The sequence below is a fragment of the Eucalyptus grandis genome, chromosome 6 (genome assembly GCF_016545825.1).
Source record: "Eucalyptus grandis isolate ANBG69807.140 chromosome 6, ASM1654582v1, whole genome shotgun sequence".
Classification (NCBI taxonomy): domain Eukaryota; kingdom Viridiplantae; phylum Streptophyta; class Magnoliopsida; order Myrtales; family Myrtaceae; genus Eucalyptus; species Eucalyptus grandis.
In genome coordinates, this window is record NC_052617.1 from 47121859 (window position 1) to 47145791 (window position 23933).

The following is a 23933-nucleotide window of genomic DNA, read 5'->3' on the forward strand; positions in this document are numbered from 1 at the left end:
CTCGGCCCATGATTGGTCAATCAGGATCCTCGTACAATTCAACCTAACTACCAAGTTGGGTTCAGCTCACACGATGATGTCTCAGTTCATGATCTGATATGCCACCAACTTGCGAAAGTCTTTGGAACAATCAGCACTTCACATGTGAATTGATCATCAAGATGCTATCATCCATGGAATCCAATATAAGCTTTCACCCCCTAGCATCTCTAGATGCCATAGGAGCTAATGTGAGTCCGAGGACCATGTTAGGAGGATACAGAAAAAAAAAATGACCAGCGACCAGACAGATACTGACTAATGGATGAACATAGAGATTCATGACAACAAGGAGAAACAAACAAGAGAAAACAAGGAGGCTCTCACAAATCACGTGTTGCAGAAACAACCAAGCCATACAGAAACAATTGCAATCTCTCGCAGCATGATGCCCTGACCTAGCTGAGCTACCCTACACTAGAACCCCCATTCCCTCATGCAAAGACAGTAAATAAAACGAATAATTTTACAGTGGTCCAGGTCTTGATTTGAAGCCCCCTCGCGTAGAACACCAGCTAAAATTTTTTTAAGCACACATTTCAAAGCAAGGGGTGTTCTCGGTTCTGTTGTCAATCAGGAGCTCGTCGTGACATCATCCGGTTGAGACAACAGGCTTCACTGATCATTCAGGTTTAAGGTTTTCATCCGGGCGAGACTATATCAATCGGTTGGTATGGCCAATCTTTCAAGAGCATCAGAGATGTGCCTCATTGCAGGTCTTCTTTCGGGGCTGCTATGGACACATGCCATCGCAATCTTCAAAACCGCTATTATCTCCTCCTCCTTATCGGCGTCTTCTGCTAAGTACGGGTCTAGGACATCCGAAAGTGGTTTCTTCTCTTCAATGCATAACTGGATCCAATGGACCACATTCATTTCTGCGTTTCCCACCTGAACGATAGGATACCTCCCTGTGATCATCTCCAGTAAGATGACCCCGAAAGAATAGACGTCCCACTTCTGTGACGGTTTTATGACTTTCAATGCTTCAGGAGCCTGGTAGTACGATCCCAAGTTTGTTGATGAGATAATGGTAGAAAACTCTGAGGACGTACTCTTTTGGATTCTTTCTTGTGGCTTCTCGCTTGCCATCCTGTTAGATTGTAGGGTAGGAGAGCCCCCTGCGATATTGGCAAGACGCCCAAGCCCAAAATCGGATATGTGGGGTTCCATAGTTTGGTCGAGAAGTATATTGTTTGGCTTCAAGTCTCCATGAACATACTTTTTGGGGCTAAATTCATGAAGATAGACCAAGCCTTTCGCTATTCCTTTCATGATTCTCAACCGCAGAGACCATGGCAGGGGCGTGAAAGACACCAATCCAGCTTTTCCTGATGATCATTACATCACGAAGAGAAAAAGCATTAAGGAAAAATAGGAAGGAGTCAGTATCAGGAAGTTTTCAAGAAATAAAAGGTCAACTTGATGGAATTTGCATCTTGATACAATAAAAGACAGAATTTTACCGTGAAGTGCATTGGCAAGACTTCCATTAGAAATGTAGTCATAAATAAGCAGCTTTTCATCCACAGACCAATAGTATGCCCTAAGAGTTACAATATTGGGATGTCTTAACTTCCCTATTGCTTCTACCTCCGTCTGAAATTCCTTGAACCTTTGAGACCCTCCCTCACCCAACCTTCTCACAGCAAGGGTCAGCCCTTCTTCGAGCACAACTTTGTATACAATCCCAATTCCACTCTTCCCCAAAACAAAAGCTGATGCTTTAAGCAGCTCATCCAGATCAAAAGCTACCTGAGAATCCAACGGCACAAGATCATATTGCTCAACATTTTCAGACAAAGTTTCGGATTCATCTTTCCTAAAGCACAAGCACTCTTTCCTTCGCTTCCGGCCCTTCTCAAAACCATGGACATTATCATCTTTGGTGCGACTGCGTACACACATCTTTGAATAACAATACGAAAATAGCAGCCCAAGAACACAAATTCCAACCACGTCACCAACTACTATTGCAATTATAGCGCTCTTGCTCAACCCTCGAGCTTTTCCACTGCCCCTTGCACTGTCATCTGACTGAGGTGGGTAATTACTCGGAAAATAGGGAAATGTAGGAGCAGTTGCACCTGTAGTATCCGGAGAACAGGGATTCTTCAATGGAGGGCCACAAAGCCCAGGATTTCCAATAAATGCAGTCGGTCCTCGATTCATAAGAGCGCCATTCTGGGGTATCGGACCACTTAAATTGTTGTAGGTCAGATCAATATAAACCTTCTCCGGAAGATTTCCGAGGCTAGCCGGGATAGGACCACCAAACAGATTGTGAGACAAATCAACAGTTCCTTGCAAGTTGGACAAATTTCCCATATCACTAGGAATTGATCCATTGAACTTATTGAACGAAAGATCAAGATTTTCAAGAGCAACTAAATTGACCCCAAACCCGTCCGGAAGTGAGCCGGTGAAATTGTTTTGACTGAGATGGAGGGTCTTGAGTCTCTTGCATTGAATAATGGAAGTGGGTATAGAGCCATTCAACATATTCTGAGACAAATCAAGAGTCTGTAGGTACCCGAGCTTGCCAATCTCATTCGGCAGAGACCCAGATAAGGAATTCCCATAAAGCACCAAACTTTGTAGGCCCCCAGCTCGAAAGAGCTCCAAGGGCAAGCTCCCAAAGAACTTATTGTTCCTCAAGTTAACGTGGCGGAGGTCAGGGAGCGACCCGAGCGCGGAAGGAAGGAGCCCGTAGAGCCTCTTCTTGGGAATGCTCACGGACACGACTTTCCCTTCTTTGCAAGTGACCCCATTCCAGGAACAAGGGCTCTCGTCGGAGGCGTTCCAGTTACCGAGAGACCCTTCCGGGTCCCGGTAAACGGACTGCTTGAACAAAAGCAGAGCAGAGCCCTCGGGGTTCAGAGAGCACACGACCACGCAGGAGCTACACACCAGGAGGACCAGCAAGACCAAAGAACCCATCTCGAACCAGAGATTGATACAATTCAAGGGAGAAAAAAAGCAGGGAGAAAGAAAAGGAGACTTGACCGTTGGAGCGAGCCAAGGGAAAATGCAAGAAACCTGAGGGGGGGGTTCTTCACAGAGCTTTACCACCACCTCCTTTTCTCTCCACACCAGAAAGTGGACAGCCCCAGCAGATGTTAATGTAAGAGAAAAGCAGAGGAAACGGAGGCAGGAGAGCGCGGAGGAGCGAGACAAGGGGGAGGAGCAGTGTGGAAGGGAAAGGCGAAAAAGGAGGGAGAGAGAGGTGTAGCTAAACGAGGTGTTGGAGAGTGAAGTGTGGTTTGATAACTGGACAAAATAGAAAAAGGAAAAGGAAGAGAGAGAGAGAGACAGGGAGGAGAGAGGAGAGAGAGAGTACATATGCATGTTTGGTAGGAGAAATGCCCCATTAGTTCCTAGCTAGCTAGCTAGCTAGGCAAATTTATCGCGAGATATTGAATGGACAAGTGACATCTCATGCCAAGGAGAAGACCATCATACATCTGGCTGCAGTCACTGGGACCGGGCAATGGGGCCGGTTTATTGAACCGAACCGAACCGAACCGAACCGAACCGGGGATGGGTAATCTCCAGAGAAGCGAAGCGAACCGAACCGAACCGGGGTTATTGAACCGGTTCCGAGCCGCTTCAACACTAGGACCAGCCTACCAGGTAAGTTCCAGAGTAAAAATCTCAGTTTTATGCTTTTCTAGATTGTTCTTCATCTTGTTTATAAAAATATAGATATAACTGAGATGGGTAATCTATGCTTGTTTTGACCGTAATATTAACCAATGCGTCACGAAATTAGTTACGTACTACATTTTTTGAAAATAATAATTGTATTATTTGAAGTTGAGCCTAGTTTCCGAGTTAACCTCATGATTTGGTGTTGGACCAATTTCTAAGGAAATTTGACTTTGAAATGGTAGGTTACGAGTTTTTGATTTAAAAGTTAGTTATGCACACTGAAATCAATCATCTTTTATAGTTGTGACCATTTCATATAAAATTAAGTAAAATATTTCTATTGTGGTGTCTCTTGTTTAAAAGAAACTTTCCCTAATCCAACCTTTTATTAGTGGATCACAAGTTACAAATATCACCCTCATGTAAACTTTAAAAATATAAATGCGGGTAACATTTGTGTTTATAGTTAACTGATAAAAAAATATAGCCAAATCAACGCTTTCTATTCAACATTCATGTCCAAGCTTGCATAAATTTTGTATTCTACAAAACCACATTATTCTCACCAACTTGATGAGAATTTCTTTCATTGTTGGGTCTATCGTCTTAGAGTTATATTGAAGCAATGAGCTAATCGGAGAGGGAATCTTAAAATTTGAAGGGAATATTTTAGGATCTTTATAACGTGAACACTGTAACTTGATTGATTATATCATATCACGATACAACAATGACATAAAACACTTTCACGTTGGATGCAAGAAAGTGTGCAATATTGTTGGTGACAATTTGAAGGCGACCTTACTATTGAGGGGCTTTGAACTTTAAATTTAACCAATAAAGGAACTTGATTTTATTTTACGATTGTGGTCCCCAAGTTAACAAAAATGGGTACAGAAAAACGAAAAAGAAGAAGAAGAAAAAGAAAAGAAGATGATCCACATAAGCAAAAGGGCCAATTGGGTCTAAAGAAGGAGATTTGTTGGAAGATGATTGAAGCAATTTTGAAGCATGAACATGTATAGCAATCATCATCAAATGCACATAGCAAATGAGAAACTAGCATCTTCTATAAATAATTTCGCTCGACATGTCTCGATAGCATGTTGTGGTCAATCGGCGTCCAGAGACGCTTGTTAAGTGATTGACTAGGAAGGCGTTAAAAAGTCTACTAGCAAATGAACTATTCTAGTGAAATGTGGTCATACGGGGAAGTCTCCTTTTGCCTTTAATGCAGCAAACAAAAGAGAGCCAGCCTTTGGTCCATGGCGAAGCCTTCCTTTATGATCACAGGGTGAGTTGTACAAGTCAATGGGGACTGGACAGTCATGATGAACCCCTCTTGGTCCTTGAACCGTTGGAGGAGACACCATCATTAGTCCGATCGCTTTCAGCGCAACCAATCATCACCACAAAAAATTGGTGTTCCTCGAAAAATAAAAAATAAAAAATCGCTAAAAACTTCCTAATAAAAATGCTGATACCACATTTACTCCATAATAATTTTCATGTTATAAAATATCTTGAATTAGTATACACATAATTACTGAAAATGGTTCAACCGTGTCACATTTAAATGAAAAAAAAATCTAAATCAGTACCCTTGTGCTATATTCATCCTCAAATTAATTTTTGTGTCACAAATCTTCCAAATAGATATGGGCCTGTCACATTTACTATAATGCATTAGGATAAATATGGCACTAATGTGGCACGAGCATATTTATTTGAGAATTTTTGTAATATAAAAATTAATTTATGGTAGATATGGCATTGGATAAATGTAGCATAGGTATATTAGTTTAGGACTTTTGTTGATGTTAAAAAAAAGAGGTTATTTCCAATAAAATAAAACAAAAATCAACACTAAAGTTTAATAACCCAAATTTTTTTTTTTTGGCTAAAATTTAATAACCCAATTGTACCCTATGATGGGGATAGAATCTATCAAGCTGTTAACAAAAGTTAAAAATACTTAATACTAGCTCCGGTGGTCCAAGGTGGGTCCCGCATTCGGGTACGTCCTCCTTTCATCAATGCTCACCACGTGGAACGACTAAAGGCCCCCTAACCGCTCGCCCCCGCCGCGACACCGACCGCGAGATATCGCGCCCCGAGATTTTGGCCCCTAAAACGACACGCGAAGCCCCACCTCGGAATTAGCCGTTTGTCGGGCGAGCGGGCCGGGGGCCGCGCCAAGTGCCGGATCGGTCGGTCCGCGTGTGGGGGGACAAATTAGAAATAAGATGGATCTTCGGGGGTGGGAAATCGCAATATCGGAGAAGTACGGGGGCGGCGTCGATCACAATGCTTGGAGCCTGGCCTGGGCGATGGTCTCGATGCTTGGAAAGCTCTCTCCCTGCTCCGTCTGACGACGGGGGCGACCGGATTTCTAGAAAGCCCGCCAATTTTTTTTTTGTCCTTTGTTTTGGTATTATTGGATTCTAGCGGGGGCGCTCGGCAAATTTGTATTGACCTTCTTGGAGGGGGTAAAGGCAACTTGTCGGACTGGCTCTTCTTTTTATTTTATTTTATTTTAAGCAACGTATGCTGTTTTCTATTAGCAGGAAAGGAAACGAGGGGATGGGGGGTCGTTTCTACCGATGGAGCCGTGCGCATTTTTTAGAGGGGGGGGATGCACATGGTGCGAAGATAAAGTTTGGTTTCTGAGCGAAAGTGGGGGTGGATTTGATTCCAAAAAAAAAGGTTGGTTGGATGGTGATGGTGTTTTGATTTGGACCGGCGTGATGGGTCGGGTCATTTGTCGTGCCGGTGTAGCTTCAGGGATTGTGCCCGCCGTCTTGTGCACGAAGCCTCGTTCGATGCATGTAGATGGAGGCGGCTCGCGTGTCTTCGTGGAGATTACCGCGATTGGAAAGTTTTGAATATCTCGTATTATAAAACAAAAGGTGGAATAGATTATAGAGCATGGCAGTGCAATTTTGATGGCTCGCGTGAACTTGTAGCGTCGCATTAAACTGATAAATAACGAGCACTCAACTAAAGTTGGTATATGCATAACTAGATCGAATGTAGCCACTTTGTTGTCACGGATTTTAGACTTTCCAGACTAAAAACAAGCTTATACATCCCCTAGTAAATGGGATAATCATATTAACACTAGTAGCCTTTCCTCATTATAACGTTCTATTTAGTAGTGTAGCGGATTGCACCATCACGATGAATCATATCATGATCCATTTTAGCTTGGATATGTGTGGTTCGTCAGGTCATACATGCATATCATAGTATCACGACAAATTGATTTCGGTCCATTATGGCAATACCTAGATTCCAAACACGACACACTCCCAACATCACTGCATGGATATGTGTGGTTCATCGGAGTCGAGTATCACGACAAATTGATTTCGGTCCATTATGGCAATACCTAGATTCCAAACACGACACTCCCAACATCACTTGCATGGATCGATGGCATCTCTCCTTGCGCATTCCCGATACTTCATTGCTCATGTCCGAAAGCTCCACATTTAGCTCCTCGTTTGGGAGTGGAGAGAAAGAGAAGGGGGGAGGAATAGATCTCATTGCGTTTTTTTTTCCTAATTATATAGCATATATTCTTTCGAATTGCATATATTCGTGAAAATCCCATCCCCTTCTTCCTTTTTCTTGTTGACAATTCCAAAAAGGAAAAAATAATTGTACTTCTATACAGCATTTATAAAAAGAAAACAGACGATTTTGTCCCTAAACTGAAATTGGGTTTTCGGAATTCTAGTATCTCTTATGAATGAACTAGTTCTTTTTATCAGACCTCCGATCCGAACATTATCAGCGTCAACCCTTGAGTCTAGGCATAACAAAAATTTCGCGTCCAAGGCCACTGAAGCATAGTAAAGGCCCAAGAATGTTCACTGATTCCAGCAGTTTTCATAAGATTCGTGTGACCAAATAGGGCCTTGTCCCGTCCTAAGTACGATGTAAAATTGCTTCTTCTGAGATCTAGTACATATTTTGGCATCTCTCAAACATAAAGCAACTAGAGGGCTTGAAAACGATTTTGTCATAATTAAAGAGGGTAGGACGTGCCGACACTGACACGTTAAATAAGAAACGCAGTCTGATAGCTCGCCACATTAACGGACAGGCGCAAACTCGCGTAACCAGACATCGAAGATCCAAGGCAGGCCTTGTGAATTATTAGATGAATTGACAATTCTATGGTCCATGGAGAGGGACGGGTCTTCTAGTTGTAATTCTTTGCAATTTCCTTTTTTAATTTAAAGAAAAATAATATAAAGCACAAAAACTCGAAAGGCTGCATAATTGCAGAGCTTGTGAAGACCTAGCTTGTGTTTTTGGGCCGATGAACATCAATGGATCCTTGCAGACACACCTTGAGACGAATGCCTGTAAAATTGCAGTGCCCGTGAAGTCCTAGCTCGGCTACATCCGCCTAGACAAAGGAGTCGAGTTAGACCGTAGGGTGACGATGACGGGTGCTCTCGTTTTTTTGTGGGGAGAAATTACACAAAAACCCCTCATGAAATTTTAGGGCGGTGTACAAAATTCTCATTTTTTATGTGATTTTTCAAGGGCGCAACTGCATTTCTTCCTGATTTTTTTTTAGTCAAATCACTCTTCTTTCCCTCAAATGCATTAACAGTTACAGGGAAAAAAGATTAAAAAAAAGAAGAGAATAAAGGTTATGATCTCAAAAATATGTTATCGTTGTTTTTTTTTCACTTAGATTTTTAATCAAATTTTTTTAATTTTTAAAACTATTTATATATATTTTTTAATTTTTAATAAGAGACTACCGCTGCCCTCGACGAATTTGACATTTCTCACCATAGTCACCATAGTGGTCCCATCCATCTATGTCATGTAAATTATTTATCTCTAATTGAAAAATAGATTAAATTGATTCTCTCTATGCATTTCTTTAGTCAGTCTTGTTTCATAGTATCTTCATTTTCCATATACCATGTTGTATTGTGCCAAAAATTACAAGAGTGCATAACTTTGCCATTCCGATTGCTGTAGTCCTTTCAACTGGCTAACGAACAAAGGGTATATGAAAGGTAAAGTATTAAATATACGCATTTCAATGGTAATATGAACCTCTAGGATAAATGTGAAAAACTTTTTGTTATGAAGCTAACTATGATATTATTATCTGTCCTAATTTTTTTTATCATTACAGTTTTCTCTTATTTTTCTTCAGTTTTATCTTATTTGAAGGTAAAAGAGTTATTTGACTTAAAGAAATAAGAAAAACTACAAATCTGCCTTTGACAAATCACATGTTACCCCTCATCGAGGGAAGAGCACCATCGATCCAGCCAAATCTGACTCACTGTTTTTACAGCTGTAAAGTCTCTTCTCATTCATCATTTGGTAATGACAGCAACATTCTCGCCTTTAATTTATGCTGCTATCTTTTACTATTCGACGACACTGCTAGTTTAAACACTAGTTGACATATAAAATCGAACAATGACTTTTTCACAATTCTCAAGATTCAAAATATTTTTTACTTAATTTATGAGAAAGAGACGGGAACAAAAATAACAAATAACTTGTATTCCGTACGGGCTTAAGGTGCACAAAGCCCCTTGGGCTAAATGAAAGGTGTTTGGCAAAAAAATTTAAAACCCCATTCGCAAGGGCTGGCTTTTAGAAAGGCTTCAACCTAAGGTAGGTCTTAAGTTACTTTGTGCTTTCGGCATTTTCAACGTGCTCATCTAAAGTTTAATTTAAATTTTATTCTAAAACTATCTTCATTGATTTTTTTTTTTTTTTTGTCTTTGCCCTCGTAATATCACTATTCATCTTTTTCTCCGTTGAATTGGTCGATGTGATTGCGTGTGGCAACAAGCTAGAGAGAGGCCAGCTTGATTGTGGCTACCCCGCGATTGCAAGTTGCGGTGACTCCTAGTGAGTCGTGATGACCGCAGATCTAGGTCACGTGACCTCGTGAAGGGCTGCTTGAGGAAACCAGGCAAGATCCACTTGGTCATGCGACACCGACAAGGGCCTCCTAAGGCTGCCCTTCATGGAGGTCACACGACTTAGATCTGGATCGTGCGACTAGGCGGCCCTTGCTAAGGTCAGGTGGGTCATGCGACCCTCGCCGAGGGTCACTTGACCCCAGGCAACCCTTGGCAATAGTCTCCGGGTCGCCCGACCCTAGGCGGCTTTTGCCTGTTATCTATGGGGGTTACCTGAGGTCTTACAACCTCATATGTCAGCCAACGGTGGCATATTTCAATCATCGGTGGTTGCTTGCCCTCTCGCCGGCCAACTTTTTTTTTTTTTTTTAATCATAAAAGTTATTTGTAAATATAATTTATCCAAATATTATTATGTTTAAAAGTACTTCACAATTGATTTTCAGATTACAATTTAATAAACACAATTTATATTTTTGAAAACCCCTTTAACTTAAGGTCCTTTGTATTTTTCAAAAGGCTTTTTTCAAAAGTCCAATTGAATGCACCCTTAGTTAGGAAGGAACCAACAATTTGTTTGTTTTTTTTTTTAAGTGTACAATTATTTGAAAATCAACTAAATTGGTTTTTTACGGAGAAGAACTGGCTAGACAAAAGGAATTCATTTGATTTCAATGGGATAACTACAAGAATGATTCATGAACTTCGTCTTTAAATTTTTAATTTATTTAATATAATCCCCAAAATTTGGATACATATTTAAACTAAGGAGTTCATAAATATGGTCACTATTATTTTTGAACTTGTATTAAAGGAAGAACAATATTGCGCATTTTCATGTAGTTCCGGGATTAGATTAATAAAATGCACAAAAAATTAATTAGTCACATTGATTGAAAAAAAAAAAATCAAAGACAACATTTCACATTAGGTTAAAGTTCAATAATTATATTGAAAGGATTAAAGTTCAAAAATGACATCGCATGTTGGGTCAAAATTCAATGATAATTTGTGTTATTATTATTATTTTTTTCAACAGGAATCTTCCCGTTCGCAAAACATACGAAAATTAATGACTTGAGTAGAGCATTGCTAGTAAGTAGACTTGTCAAACGGATGAGTCGAGTCAAGTTTGGGTCAAGTCATAATAATTCGATCCAAATTGACCCATTAACCAATTTATGACCAATTTATTATTTATGTAAATTTATTGACCCATATTGACTTAACCCATATCCAATTCATACTCAATCCAACCCATATTGTTAAAACACTTTCATATTCAACTAAATCTAAAAAAAAAAAAAAAATTGTTTCTTGTGATTTAAAAAAATTATATTGTTAAAATGCTTCCATACAATTACAAAATTAATGGATAAACTTTATATATCTTTTTATTTTAAATTGAGGCTTCATTTATTTCTAGAAAATTGTAATATTTATGAAAATGATGATATTTTTCAGTATTTGGTTAAAACTTGAAAAACGAATTAATTTTTTTTTCACTTGGCATACATAATCCGATTTGATTTTTTATGCACTCCATTTAAGTAATTTTAATTTCTTTTAAAATAAAAAAAATTTAATTATTTCATGTTTTTTTTCCTCTTTATTTACTTGGTCGCCAGGCATGGCGACGTGTTGGTTGGAAACAGGTGGGCTTTGGCTTGCAATGGTTGGCTTGCTCAATTTTGGCGAGCTAAGCCTCGTTAGCCTTAAAGTAAGGCTCCGCCTCACCAGATCCAGCGAGGTCAAGTTCGCCTCAGCGTTGGTGAGCTTGAGTCCCTTGCTAGATCGAGGAGCCTTGAGTCTTACCAACCGGTAAGGCATCGACATCCCTCGATCAACTAGCTCGAGACTCATTGATACGATTGGGTGAAGGTTGCGAACTTCGCCCTCTCGATGAGGGTTTAAAAATAAATCCATTTGCAATCCATGTATCGTTGAATATGGATTCAAAATTAAAATTTATTTAATCTCCATCTCGTTGAATATTAAAATTTATTTAATTTTGACACTTCTATGTTTACTCATAAATAATGTATTTTGAACCTATTAATATAACTTGTGATGTGGGGGCTCAAATGGGACCCGCGTAATTAATGATGTGCTTTGTATATCATACAAAAAACAAATTTCAAGGACAAAAATCGTACGTAATTTTCGTAAATAAAGTAGGGAATTTAGAAAGAAAAAAACAAAAAAAAGGGGAGAGGAGAGAAAAGGCCGCTCGCTCCCGAGAGAGAGAGAGTTCGTCGGAGAAAGAGAGAGGGAGGGTCGAGTAAGAGAGGCCCGAAGAAAGAGACTCACAGAAGAAGCTTGGTCAGTCCGAAAATTTTTCAAAATGGCGCCTGATTTGTGGGTCCACTGGGACACGTGTCGTCTTCCTACCGGCTTCTTGTTTGCCACGCTGGAGCGCGAGACGTACCCAATATTTTCTCGCGGTGAGGATTAAGGCTATGACAGAGCACAAATGAAACGACGCCGTAATGGACTTAGCTGACACCAGCGGACGCAGGCCGGAGGAGCCAGCGGAAGATGAAGAGACGACGACGACGACGATGATTCGAGCCGCCGTCGAAGCCGTCCATTCCTCCCCTTCTCAGGCCGTCCTCTACCTCACCGGCGGCGCCTCTCAGGTCCCACACCTCTTCCCTTCCCTTCTGCGTGCACCGCATGCTCATCGCATCGTCGCTGCTCTTCCCGTCCGTGTGGATTCGTGACGCGTGTCAGCTGTTGAAACCAGGCCCTCGGGTGGTTGATGTCGGTTCCCGGAGCGTCCAGCACCGTCCTCGAGGCCGTCGTCCCTTACTCCAGAATGTCCACGATACAGTTGCTCGGCAAGGTCCTCGTTCCTCCCCCTTGTCGCCGAACTCAATCCGCGCTCGACGCGTGGTTTCTCGGCCCTTTCTATGTCGCGGCGATTTCTCGTTTTCGATTTCGAGGTGGTTTTGTCTGATGTTGCGATCTCCGATCGGGATTGAAATGCCCGGTGTGTCCTCTTTGAATTGTTTTGCAGAATCCTGCTCAATTCTGTAGCAAGCAAGTCGCGGAGGAATTGGCGCTGCTGGCTTACAACCGTGCTCTCAAGCTTTCTAGAACAGGTGACGGAATTTTATCAGCAATTTCCAACTTTGTCTACTAGAATGGTTTAAACTCCAGGAAATTTGGGCTGCAGTAGCTGGTATTTAACTATTCATGCTATGGTTCTATTGATTTCTCTTGCATTTTATATCTAGAAAGCGTTCGACTGTAGTCTCCTACTGCTACTGTGTATATAGAATGTCTTTTATCTGTTTCTTTCACTGTGGAAGCACATTAATCGTACATTAAGCAGAGGGGAAGTGGTATTCTTGACTAGTGTGTACGGCGATATTCTTAGAGTTCCATTATTTCCTATAAGCGGCTCTCTTCTGTGCATTTCTGTGCCATTTTGATGCATGATCTAGCAGGATGTTTCAATTAGCTTGCCTGTCCTATTATCAGCAAGATCAAAGTCAGTAAATGTTGCTGATTTTGCAAGCTGTTTCACACGGTGGAATCTCTTAGTACTCACTCTTGATACACATGGATTGAGCCCCGGTACAAATATTAAGCTACTGACATGATGTAGGAATAACTCTGACAAGGGCTCCTATACCTGTTGACTTAGTTGGAGAAGCGACAGATCGCAAAAGGAGCAAAAACAGGGCTAAAATAGAGTTGAGTTGAAGCTGGAACAGAGAAAATATATTTATGGTTTATGAAGAACCAATCATGTTTATTGAATGCAGAAAGCTAAATGAGTTAGAGACTTAGACTCGTTTATACTGGGTTACAGATAATAGACGATCTTGATCTCAAATAACATCTCTAAACTCAACAATGCAATCTAATTGAACATTTGCATGACTATCGTGAGAAGAGACTAAATGAAAAAATAACACTTCGAACTACTAAAATAGGATAATACTCCTGCATCACAACACTTGTTATGCTATGCTATTCATTTTGCACCCAACTCACCGGAAAATTGCCATATCAGCAATTTGGCCGGAGTGAAGTGGTCCATTTTACTTCGAAACGGGTACTTAAGTGTACCTTTTCGAAGTTTTGACACTTAAGTGTTATTCCGTATCAAGTTTTGGCATTCTAGGTGTCCCAAACTCAAAATCAACTAAATTGGTTTTTGATGAGACAATATGGCTTTATGGAGAAGAACCATCTAGACAAAAGGAATTCATTTCATTTCAATGGGATAACTACAAGGATGACTCGTGAACTTTTAATCCAATATATAAAATCGTCTTTAAATTTTTAATTTATTTGATATAGTCCCCAAAATTTGGATACATATTTAATTTGAGGAGTTCATAAATATGGTCAATATTATTCTTGAACTTGTATTAAATGAAGATCAATATTGCGCATTTTCATGTAGTTCCGGGATTAGATTAATAACATGCACGAAAAATTAATTAGTCACATTGAATGAAAAAAAATTCAGAGATGACATTTCACATTAGGTTAAAGTTCAATAATTATATTGAAAGGATTAAAGTTCAAAAATGACATTGCATGTTGGGTCAAAATTCAATGATCGTTTGTGTTAATATTATTTTTTTTCCAATTGGGCTCTTCCCGTTCACAAAACATACGAAAATTAATGGCTTGAATAGAGCGTGGCTTGTAAGTAGACTTGTCAAATGGATAAGTTGAGTCAAGTCATTAATAATCCGACTCAAATTAATTCATTAACCAATTTATGACCAATTTATCATTTATGTAAATTTATTGACCCATATTGGACTCAACTCATATCCAATTTATACTCAATCCAACCCATATTGTTAAAACACTTTTATATTCAACTAAATCCAAAAAAATTGTTTCTTATGATTTTTTAAAAAATTATATTGTTAAAACACTTCCATATAATTACAAAATTAATGGATAAACTTTATATTCTTTTTTAAACAGAGGCTTCATTTATTTCTAGAAAATTGTGATATTTCTAAAAATGATAATATTTTTTAGTGTTTGGTTAAAGCTTGAAAAATGAATTAATTTTTTTTCACTTGGCATACAAAATCCGATTTGATTTTTTATGCACTCCTTTCAAGTAATTTTAATTTTAATTTCTTTTAAAATAGAAATTTTAATTATTTCATATTTCTTTTTTTTTTTCTTTTTCCTCTTTATTCACTTGGTTGCCAGCCATGGTGATCATGATCGGCAACAAGTGGGCTTTGGCTCGCAAGAGTTTTTTTTTTTTTTTTTTTGTTAATCCTACTCTATTCCTACTCTACATTCACTCTCAGATTTTTGCCTGCCTCTTACATGGCGTGGGAGTCGAAACCCACTCCTGAAAACTTACGCGTCTCCATCCCATCTCCCCTGAGAAGGTGGGGATTTGAACCTCTCACCTTCTCTTTCCATGTTGGAAGGGTGGTTACTGAGGCGAATCCCAGTGGTTGGCTCGCAAGAGTTGGATTGCTCAATTTCAGCAAGCTAAGCCTCATTAACCTTAAGCAAGGCTCCACCTCATTAGCTTTGGCGAGGTCAAGTTCTCCTTGATGTTGGTGAGCTTGAGTCATGCCCTTGCTAGGTCGGGGAGCCTCGAGTCTTACCAACCGGTAAGGCATTGACCTCGCTCGATTGGCTAGCTCGAGGCTCATCGATGTGATTGGGTGAAGTTTGCGAACCTCGCCCTATCGATGAGGGTTTAAAAATAAATCCATTTGCAATCCATGTATCATTATATTTACATACAATTTAATCTATTTATTAAAATTTATTCAACCCACTTATGATCCATCTCATTGAATATGGATTCAAATTGAATCGATCCATTTTGACACCTCTATGTTTACTCACGGATAATATATTTCGAATCTATTAATATAATTTGTGATATGGGGCTCAAATCGGTCCCATAATTAATGATGTGCTCTGTATATCATAAAATAAACAAATTTCAAGGACAAAAATGATACGTAATTTTCGTAAATAAAGTAGGGAATTTAGAAAGTAAAAAACAAAAAAAAAGGGGAAGAGGAGAGAAAAGAATTTGACACGGCCAAGCGAGGCTCGAGCTCGCCCGGCGGAGTTCTTGATGACTGGCAAGGCTCGAGCCTTATTGGATCTAGCGAGACTCAAGCTCGCTGATGTCGGGCGGGGCCTCGGCCTTGCTAGATTGGCGAGATCGAGCCCCGCTTGACGCTGGCAAGCTCGATCTCGCTTGTGGCTAGTCGTCGGCTGTCGTCGTGGCGGCGGCCAGCCGAAGAAGAAGAAAAAGAAAAAAGAAAAATAATTATTAAAAATTAAAAATTATATTTAAAAAATAAAAAAATTGATTTTAAAAAAAAATATTTTACAAAGAATTATAAAATTTTTCCATTAAATTTGTATTGTATAAAATTTGTTAAAAAATTTGTATTGCATAAAAATATTTTAACAATATTTTTTTAATAAAAAATCATAAAATGAGTTTTTTTAGATTTAGTTAAAATTTTTTCATGTTACAGTTTTTAGTTATTCAATGGCGTATTCACTTCAAATAAGAAAAGCCCATGCATAGTCTAATTTCTTATAAGTATTTCAATTTATAGGTTTTTTTTTTTTTTTTTTAAATTTTTAAAATTTTATTTACTACTTTTAATTTAATTTGAAGTTTTAATCTTTTTTTTTTTTTTGGTCGGTTTTAATAAGTTTTAATTCAATTTTAATAGGTTTTAGTAATACGGGTTATGTCGGGTATGGATCGGATCAAGTATGGATTATTAAATTTATACTACAAGAATATGAGTCAAAACGAATTAAATGGGTTAAATATGGATCGACCCATTTTCGATCCTACCCATGCCCGACCTAACTCACCCATTTGCCATCCCTAGTGTCGATTAAGGCGCTGCGAGAGCACTAACGAAACGACGGCGTAAATGGACTTATCTGACACCAGCGGACGCGAGCCGGAGGAGCCAACGGAAGATGAAGAGACGACGACGACGACGACGACGATGATTCGAGCCGCCGTCGAAGCCGTCCACTCCTCCCCTTCTCAGGCCGTCCTCTACCTCACCGGCGGCGCCTCTCAGGTCCCACATCTCTTCCCTTCCCTTCTGCGTGCGATGCACGCTCATCGCATCGTCGCTGCTCATCCCGTCCGCGTGGATTTGTGACACGTGTCCGCTGTTGAAACCAGGCCCTCGGGTGGTTGATGTCGGTGCCCGGAGCGTCCAACACCGTCCTCGAGGCCGTCGTCCCTTACTCCAGAATGTCCATCATACAGTTGCTCGGCAAGGTCCTCGTTCCTCCCCCTCGTTGCCGAACTCAATCCGCGCTCGACGCGTGGTTTCTCGGCCGTTTCTATGTCGCGGCGATTTCTCGTTTTCGATTTCGAGGTGGTTTTGTCTGATGTTGCGATCTCCGATCGGGATTGAAATGCCCGGTGTGTCCTATTTGAATTGTTTTGCAGATTCCTGCTAAATTCTGTAGCGAGCAAGTCGCGGAGGAATTGGCGCTGCTGGCTTACAATCGTGCTCTCAAGCTTTCTAGAACAGGTGACGGAATTTTATCAGTAATTTCCAACTTTGTCTACTAAAATGGTTTTAACTCCATGAAATTTGGGCTGCAGTAGCTGGTATTTAACTATTCATGCTATGGTTCTATTGATTTCTTTTGCATTTTATATCTAGAAAGCGTTCGACTATATTCTCCTACTGCTACTGTGTATGTAAAATGTCTTTTATTTGTTTCTTTCATTATGGAAGTACATTAGTGTACATTAAGCAGCAGGGAAGTGGTATTCTCGACTAGTGTGCTCGGCGATATTCTTAAAGTTCCATTATTTCCTAGAAGCGGCTCTCTTCTGTAGATTTCTGTGCTATTTTGATGCATGATCTGGCAGGACGTTTCAATTAGCTTGCGTGTCCTAGTATCAACGAGATCAAAGTCAGTAAATGTTGCTGATTTTGCAAGCTATTTCACACGGTGGAATCTCTTAGTACTCACTCTTGATACACATGGATTGAGCCCCAGTACAAATATTAAGCTCCTAAGATGATGTAGGAATAACTCTAACAAGGGCTCCTATACCAGTTGACTTAGTTGGAGAAGTGCAAAAAGAACAAAAGCAGGGCTAAAATAGAGTTGAGTTGAAGCTGGAACAGAGAAAAGATAATTATGGTTTATGAAGAACCAATCATGTTTATTGAATGAAGAAAGCTAATGAGTTAGAGACGTAGACTTATTTATACTGGGTTACAGATAATAGATGATGTTGATCTCAAGTAAGATCTCCAAACTCAACAATGCAATCTAATTGAACATTTGCATGACTATTGTGAAAAGAGACTAAACACTTCGAACTACTAAAATAGGATAATACTCCTACATCACAACACTTGTCATGATATGCTATTCCTTGCTTATGATGTCTTATAGAGCTGTGTCTGTCTCTTCCCACTTTGCAGATTCCCCAGTTATTGGAGTGGGTTTCACTGGCTCTTTGGGCGGAAAACATCCAAAGCGTGGAGATCATAGGTATCACAGAATTGGAATAAGTATACTCTTGCCTCTTTTATATGTCAAAACACTTAAGCGCGTTGATCTGTGTTATTAGATGGCATTATGGTATATTTCATGGTAGGGCTATTGAATTGTCGAATCCTCATTTACAATGTTATCTTTTGTTGAAGTCACTTATCAGATTCAAGAGTTTTGTTTCCACTGCATTCTAACTCATTGTATCACATTCTGTTGTTCGATAATTGAGAATCACCATCAAAATCTTGGCGTAGGTCCAGGATAACCCTTTGTTCCGTAGTCCATATGGATTTGAGAAGTATAAATGAGTTTGCCAAATGATGATTGACAGAGTGAATAAGACTTTTCTGCTGTCGAATTTTTCTCTCTTCTATTGTTCTATTTTCAAGGACTTAATCAAATTACTGAAATTTGGTGGTCTTAGAATATACCTATTAATGTGTATAATGGCGCCATCAACGTAGGGTCAGCTTGAGGACTTAATCAACCACGATGTGCCTTTGAACCTTTAGGTTTTTTTTGTATTATTATGTAAATTTGTTAAGTTGTTACTCCATCTACCTGATGGCTGTAACTTTATTTCATAAACAGGTTTCATGTGTCGGCTAGAACATCTGACAGAAGCTGGGTGTCTACAGTTACCTTGTCAAAGGTAAGTGTATCCAATTTCAATGTTTTCTCTCCAGTCTGGTATGTATATCAAAAGATTGTTGGTTTCATTAGGAGCCAAATGGATGTAGGGATTGCGAACAAGGGAGCAAGAAGATAAGGTCTCAAGCCAGTTTCTGCTGAAGGTATGGCAATTTAATGAAGACAAAATGTCAATTGAGAAACTCTTCTGCCTTTCCTCTTTCTTTTTACCGTATAAAATGTTGGAAGTTGGGGAGTTCTTTTGTAACTACAAAAGGAACTGTATTTTGGGACCTGTGCAAAGATGCATTTGGTCTCATAGTAGGTCTGGCCCGATCTTATACTTAAAACTCTCGTGGGACTGATTTTTTGCCTTCTTCTTATAGTTAGTCCAAAAAATTTTAACTTCCTATTTGCCACAGGCAATTGCAAATGCATGCAGAGTACCATCAACATCAATTTCAGAGTTGACAGAATCCGATTTGTCAAGCGAATCTGAAAAAACTTTTGATGAAGATGAAGAATTGGAGCAGCTTATAAATGGCGAAGTATGCTTCAAGATGTATCCTTTCTCCAATGGTATAGATTCTGGTTGTGTTCTCCGGAATTGATATATACAATGCAAAAAATTGTTACTTATCCATTTTCTGCAGATTCACATGCGTCGGATGCAGAAAGAAAGATCATTTTGTCTGGTTCATTTAATCCATTACATGATGGTCATCTGAAGTTGTTGGAAGTTGCTTCTAGGTACATTTGAGAGTTGATGTTTCCAAGTGACTTGTGGTGTTGTGGAAATTTAACTTTATTTACTTTACTTGAGTGCAGATCGTTAATAATAGAGCAACTGATTGTTCATCTTTTGAGCTTACCCACCTTGTTGTCATACTACATATCCTCTAGTTCTGCTAGGTGTTTTGAATCTGGAGCAAGAGGCAACATGCCTTAAATTGAAGGCAAATATTGGTCTAGCTTAATTGTTTCACGGTACTTTGGCATTTGCTAACCATATGGACCGAAGCAAATAATATCAAGTTTCATATATTCACATAGTTTTACGACCAAAAAAAAAAAAAATCCACATAGTTTTATGCATTGTGTAGAATAAGCCGTCATCTAGTGATACAATCTGTAGAACTTTAGATTACTATTGTGCGGTAGTCAAGAAAGCCACAAACTGTTTTTTATGAACTAATTTAAACTTCAAGCAAGTGTTCAAAAAGCTTGAAAAATTGGATATCTGGGAGAAGGGTAACGATTTAGACTTGTAACTTTGGTGGGGAAGGAAATGATTTAGTATAAAGCGAAAGGAAAAAAATCAAACTGCAGTGTAGATTCTAATTTTTCATTGTATTAAATTATATCTCTTTTTTCTTCTTTGGTTAAGTTCATGCTAACCTTTGGAATAACTAATGTGGACTTATCGTATTACACTATGAGTGCAAACATTTTAAGGACACAAAATGCATTGAATAGTTTTAATTAATTTTAAGGACACTATGAGTGGACTTATCATATGACTTCCAGTGTACAAAATTCAACCATTATTAGAAGGCAATTGAAATTAGAGGGGAAGGATAATAGAATCGTTTTAATTAATTTCAAATGAAAATGCATTTTGAATTGATAATTTCACATGAATTGAACAGTTTTTAAAGACATATAGGAAAAGAAATTTTAAATGTAAATTCCATCCGCGTCATTAATTCACAGCTCCTTTGCTTTTGCAGCAAAATACATATCTAGTATTAGATGTAGGTGAATTCCTAGCAACTCATCGTTTTATCCTAATGGCAGAATTTTGATGTTTTACTCTTCTCAATAAGTTATTGGGTAGTGTCTCCACTGTTGTGTCACGGTGAGTTGAACAACCATTTGTGGAGTACAAGCTTCGAATTCCTTCTTTGAAATATCTAAACAGATGCATGAAGTCCTCTTGTTATGGGTTTCTGTTATTACATCATGTGCCATACCTGATATTCATGTTGGACTTTTGTCCTTTGATCAGATGTTACAATTTTTTCGTTCTACTGCAGTAGCCCTGGCAAAGGGTATCCATGTTTCGAAATTTCAGCAGTAAATGCGGATAAACCTCCACTATCAGTGCAAGAAATAAAAGATCGAGTGAAGCAATTCGAAAGAGTTGGTGAGATTTGCTTGTTCTTCATTACCAGTCCTGCTGTGTGCACTTTATTTTCCTTCCTGGATATTCCACACTGAAAATTGAACGAACTTCCATTACGAAACCACTTATGTACGTTTTTGTAGATAGATATATATGGCAATGAATATGGATAAATTTGGCAATGGATATCCATACTGTATTGCATTTTACATAGATTCAATATCTATAGTGAAGATCCTGTGCTGATTTTTGAGCTTTCTTTAGAGATTTACCTTGCAATTGCTGTACAGGCAGTGGCTTTGGTTTCAGTGGACTTGTTGTTTGCTGCCATTTCAAACTACTTTTGTGCCCTCTTGCATTTTCTTATAATTGGCTGCAATTGTGTGTCCTATCGTGCAAGCAAGGCTAGAGGTTCCACTGTTGTTTCTGAGGCACAGCATGTTTTTGAAAAGAGAGGTTAATATATAGAAATATCAACATACTAAAAGCTGAAATTGTTTAATCACGGTGTTGGCCATTGACTGATGACTTGTGAACCACATGTGCTCTGCTTCTGCATAATCTGTACAGGAATGGGATGAGGCTTTGAAGTCAATATCTGTGTCTTTGTTTTTCTTTGAGGGCCTTTTCTTTTAGAACTGCTTTTAACTGCTGATGTTCCTTTTATACTTCCTATTGGTATCAACCATCACGCTTCATGCAAATTTCAGGAAAAACTGTGATAATATCTAATCAACCATTTTTCTATAAGAAAGCGGAGCTTTTTCCAGGCAGTGCTTTTGTAATTGGTGCAGACACAGCAGTGAGACTCATTAATGTATGTTCTCAACCATCTACTGTAGATTCATTTTCTTTATTTTAGACAATAGCCCTGCATTAATTGTTCATAGCTTTCATAGGGTTGATGTTTCTTGACGTAGCATATGGCTCACTTTCAATTTATACTGCAGCTTCGTGTTACTAGGGGTAAATGGATTGCGAAAATTAAGGAATATGTTTTGACTATCTTTCCACTTTTTAGTATCGTGGAGCAAGGCTATTTTGTTTTCTTGATGCTTTTGCAGCGTTTATGGATTTTGTGGATAATTATGTCGTGCAGCCAAAATATTATGACGGGGATTATAAGAAGATGCTGCAAATACTTATTGGATGCAAAAGCACTGGATGCACTTTTCTGGTGGGCGGTCGTAATGTAGATGGAGTTTTCAAGGTCTGTCCTATGAGATTCTTGTAAACGTGCCCTTTTTCCCTTTCCTTTTCCACCTTCATTACATCTTTTCCTTACTAACCCCAGAAACTTGATCCATCAAATGCAACACACTGCAGGTTCTCGAGGATTTTAACATTCCGGATGTTTTGAAGGACATGTTCGAATCAATCCCTCCTGAAAGGTTTCGCATGGATGTTTCATCCACTGAAATAAGGCGAAGTCGTGGACTGTTATGATATACAGATGGCAGAGACAAAGGAATGGCGACTTTGTCAGTAAATTCATTGTTATATTATTATATGTATGTCCACGTGTCACTCAACTCTTATATATGCCCGTACAGAGAGGCATTATACCATACCTCTGGTGAAATAAAAAATCTCAAATAAAGAATATATATCTTGGATAGTTGGGTGCAACATGCAGATCACGAAGCGCATTGCTTATATTATTATATCTGTCGCTTATCATTTACTACTTAGTTAACCGAAAAAAGAAGAAGACCCAAATATGGGCTTGCTCATTTCCAACTTGTCATTGCAATTTTGCTTGCTGAAATACGATAAGTTCTCTTATGCTGTATATTCTATTTTAATAAATTAGAGTCTTCTTTGAGAGAGAAGTAAGGAGTGTTCTATCTTTTGGGATTCACATTCTGTTTTACTAGTTGTTGAGGTTATCTACATCGGCATGAAGACGTGAACTCCCGGAGCATGAGAGGATGGACATAGTAGCAGTGACCGCAGGTACTGTGCTATCAATGTTTACTATGTTATGTCCTTCAACAACCATGAACTGAATCGAAACCCAGAAGAAGAAAGAAGCTGCACTGATTTGTGGTGCATCAATTTGGATTCACATCACTTGAATTAGAAAAGCCATTCTCTTTATCAGGGTATAGCTGCTGTAAACATAGCTGAGCCCTACTGATAGTCCTATCGGTTGAAGCTCTAGTCTGGTCAGACACTACAAGAACTTGATAGTACAGAAAAGATGGAGAAACTACATTTGACCTGCAAAATCTGGTTCTCATCAACTACCTTTTGAATTGAGAGGCAGCCTCTTGGGGAAAATGTCAGATCAGGAGTAACCTCCGGGAACGAACCCTTTGGGGATGAGATTGTGCGATGGGAAATTGCTGAGCGCTCATCCACCGCAAGCTGCGCCGCAACCGGCGGCGCAGTTGCTTCCATAAGTGCCGGTGTGGTCCGAGGCGGAGGCCTTGTCTTTGGACATGCCGTCGGCACACATGAACATAACCACAACGAAGAGAGCTAGGGAAAGCAGGAATGCCGTGAGGACGAGGACCGCACCACTGCTTGATGGTTCGCCTACGGACGCTCCGGTGGCGGCTTCTTTCCATTCCCTCACCATCTCTCTCTCTGACTATCAATCCTTGAGGAGGTAATGAGAAAAGGTATTATGAGGTAATGAGTGGTTATCAAGGAGCTCTTCAGTATCTTTTCCAGTGTCTGCTCCCCTCCTCTTGGCTCTCCCTTGTTCAATGTATCTATGAGGTGACTTCGCGTGGATATTTTAGGACGAGATTCCTTCACCCATCGAATTTTTAGGGTTGCCCCCACGCCAATGACCGGTATGAATGTGACGCTTTTCATCCTCCATCCTGATCTGAAGCCGACCACGTTATCATTATTTTTGCCTTTCCTTAGGTCAATCCCCGAATCTTCTATTGGACACTCCGGCTCCATTTGTCTAAACATTTCCATTTTTTTTTTCTTTTATTTCGTTTTTATAAGTGATACAAGTGATTGGTCTTAAGAATTATATTTTCCAAATCATTCAACTTTTACAAATTAAATGGAGTCTGAGATAG

At 39.3% G+C, this 23933-nt stretch overlaps 2 protein-coding genes across 4 annotated transcripts; one reads left to right on the forward strand and one right to left on the reverse strand.

The window, feature by feature from the left end:
* Positions 1-291: 291 nt before the first annotated feature.
* On the reverse strand, positions 292-3318 carry LOC104453754 (receptor protein kinase-like protein ZAR1). Its single transcript, XM_010068382.3, has 2 exons — positions 1506-3318; positions 292-1370 (listed from the first exon to the last, which is right to left on the reverse strand). Exons 1-2 carry the CDS (start codon positions 2977-2979, stop codon positions 700-702), a joined length of 2145 nt encoding a protein of 714 aa, XP_010066684.2. The 5' UTR covers positions 2980-3318; the 3' UTR covers positions 292-699.
* Positions 3319-12099: 8781 nt separating this feature from the next.
* On the forward strand, positions 12100-22718 carry LOC104453755. Of its 3 annotated transcripts, none has more exons than XM_018877663.2 (12): positions 12100-12247; positions 12355-12453; positions 12628-12712; positions 18062-18131; positions 18726-18786; positions 18875-18928; positions 19187-19343; positions 19418-19514; positions 20801-20910; positions 21600-21706; positions 21989-22099; positions 22216-22718. In XM_018877663.2, exons 1-12 carry the CDS (start codon positions 12170-12172, stop codon positions 22333-22335), a joined length of 1149 nt encoding a protein of 382 aa, XP_018733208.2. In that variant the 5' UTR covers positions 12100-12169; the 3' UTR covers positions 22336-22718. The 3 variants fall into 3 exon arrangements, with proteins under 3 accessions (XP_018733208.2, XP_010066685.2, XP_039171754.1); XM_010068383.3 differs by lacking the exons at positions 12100-12247; positions 12355-12453; positions 12628-12712 and adding exons at positions 16484-16684; positions 16792-16890; positions 17065-17149 and having other exon boundaries at positions 22216-22569; XM_039315820.1 differs by lacking the exons at positions 12100-12247; positions 12355-12453; positions 12628-12712 and adding exons at positions 16484-16684; positions 16792-16890; positions 17065-17149 and having other exon boundaries at positions 20804-20910; positions 22216-22569.
* Positions 22719-23933: the final 1215 nt, after the last annotated feature.

Coding starts and splice junctions, on each gene's coding strand:
- LOC104453754 (XM_010068382.3), bottom strand. CDS start 2,979: ATGGGTTCTTTGGTCTTGCTGGTCCTCCTGGTGTGTAGCTCCTGCGTG. Junction 1,371..1,505: donor TCTTGCCAATGCACTTCACG/GTAAAATTCTGT, acceptor AATGATCATCAG/GAAAAGCTGGATTGGTGTCT.
- LOC104453755 (XM_010068383.3), top strand. CDS start 16,529: ATGGACTTATCTGACACCAGCGGACGCGAGCCGGAGGAGCCAACGGAA. Junction 18,132..18,725: donor CCAAAGCGTGGAGATCATAG/GTATCACAGAAT, acceptor TTTCATAAACAG/GTTTCATGTGTCGGCTAGAA. Junction 21,707..21,988: donor CAGCAGTGAGACTCATTAAT/GTATGTTCTCAA, acceptor TATGTCGTGCAG/CCAAAATATTATGACGGGGA.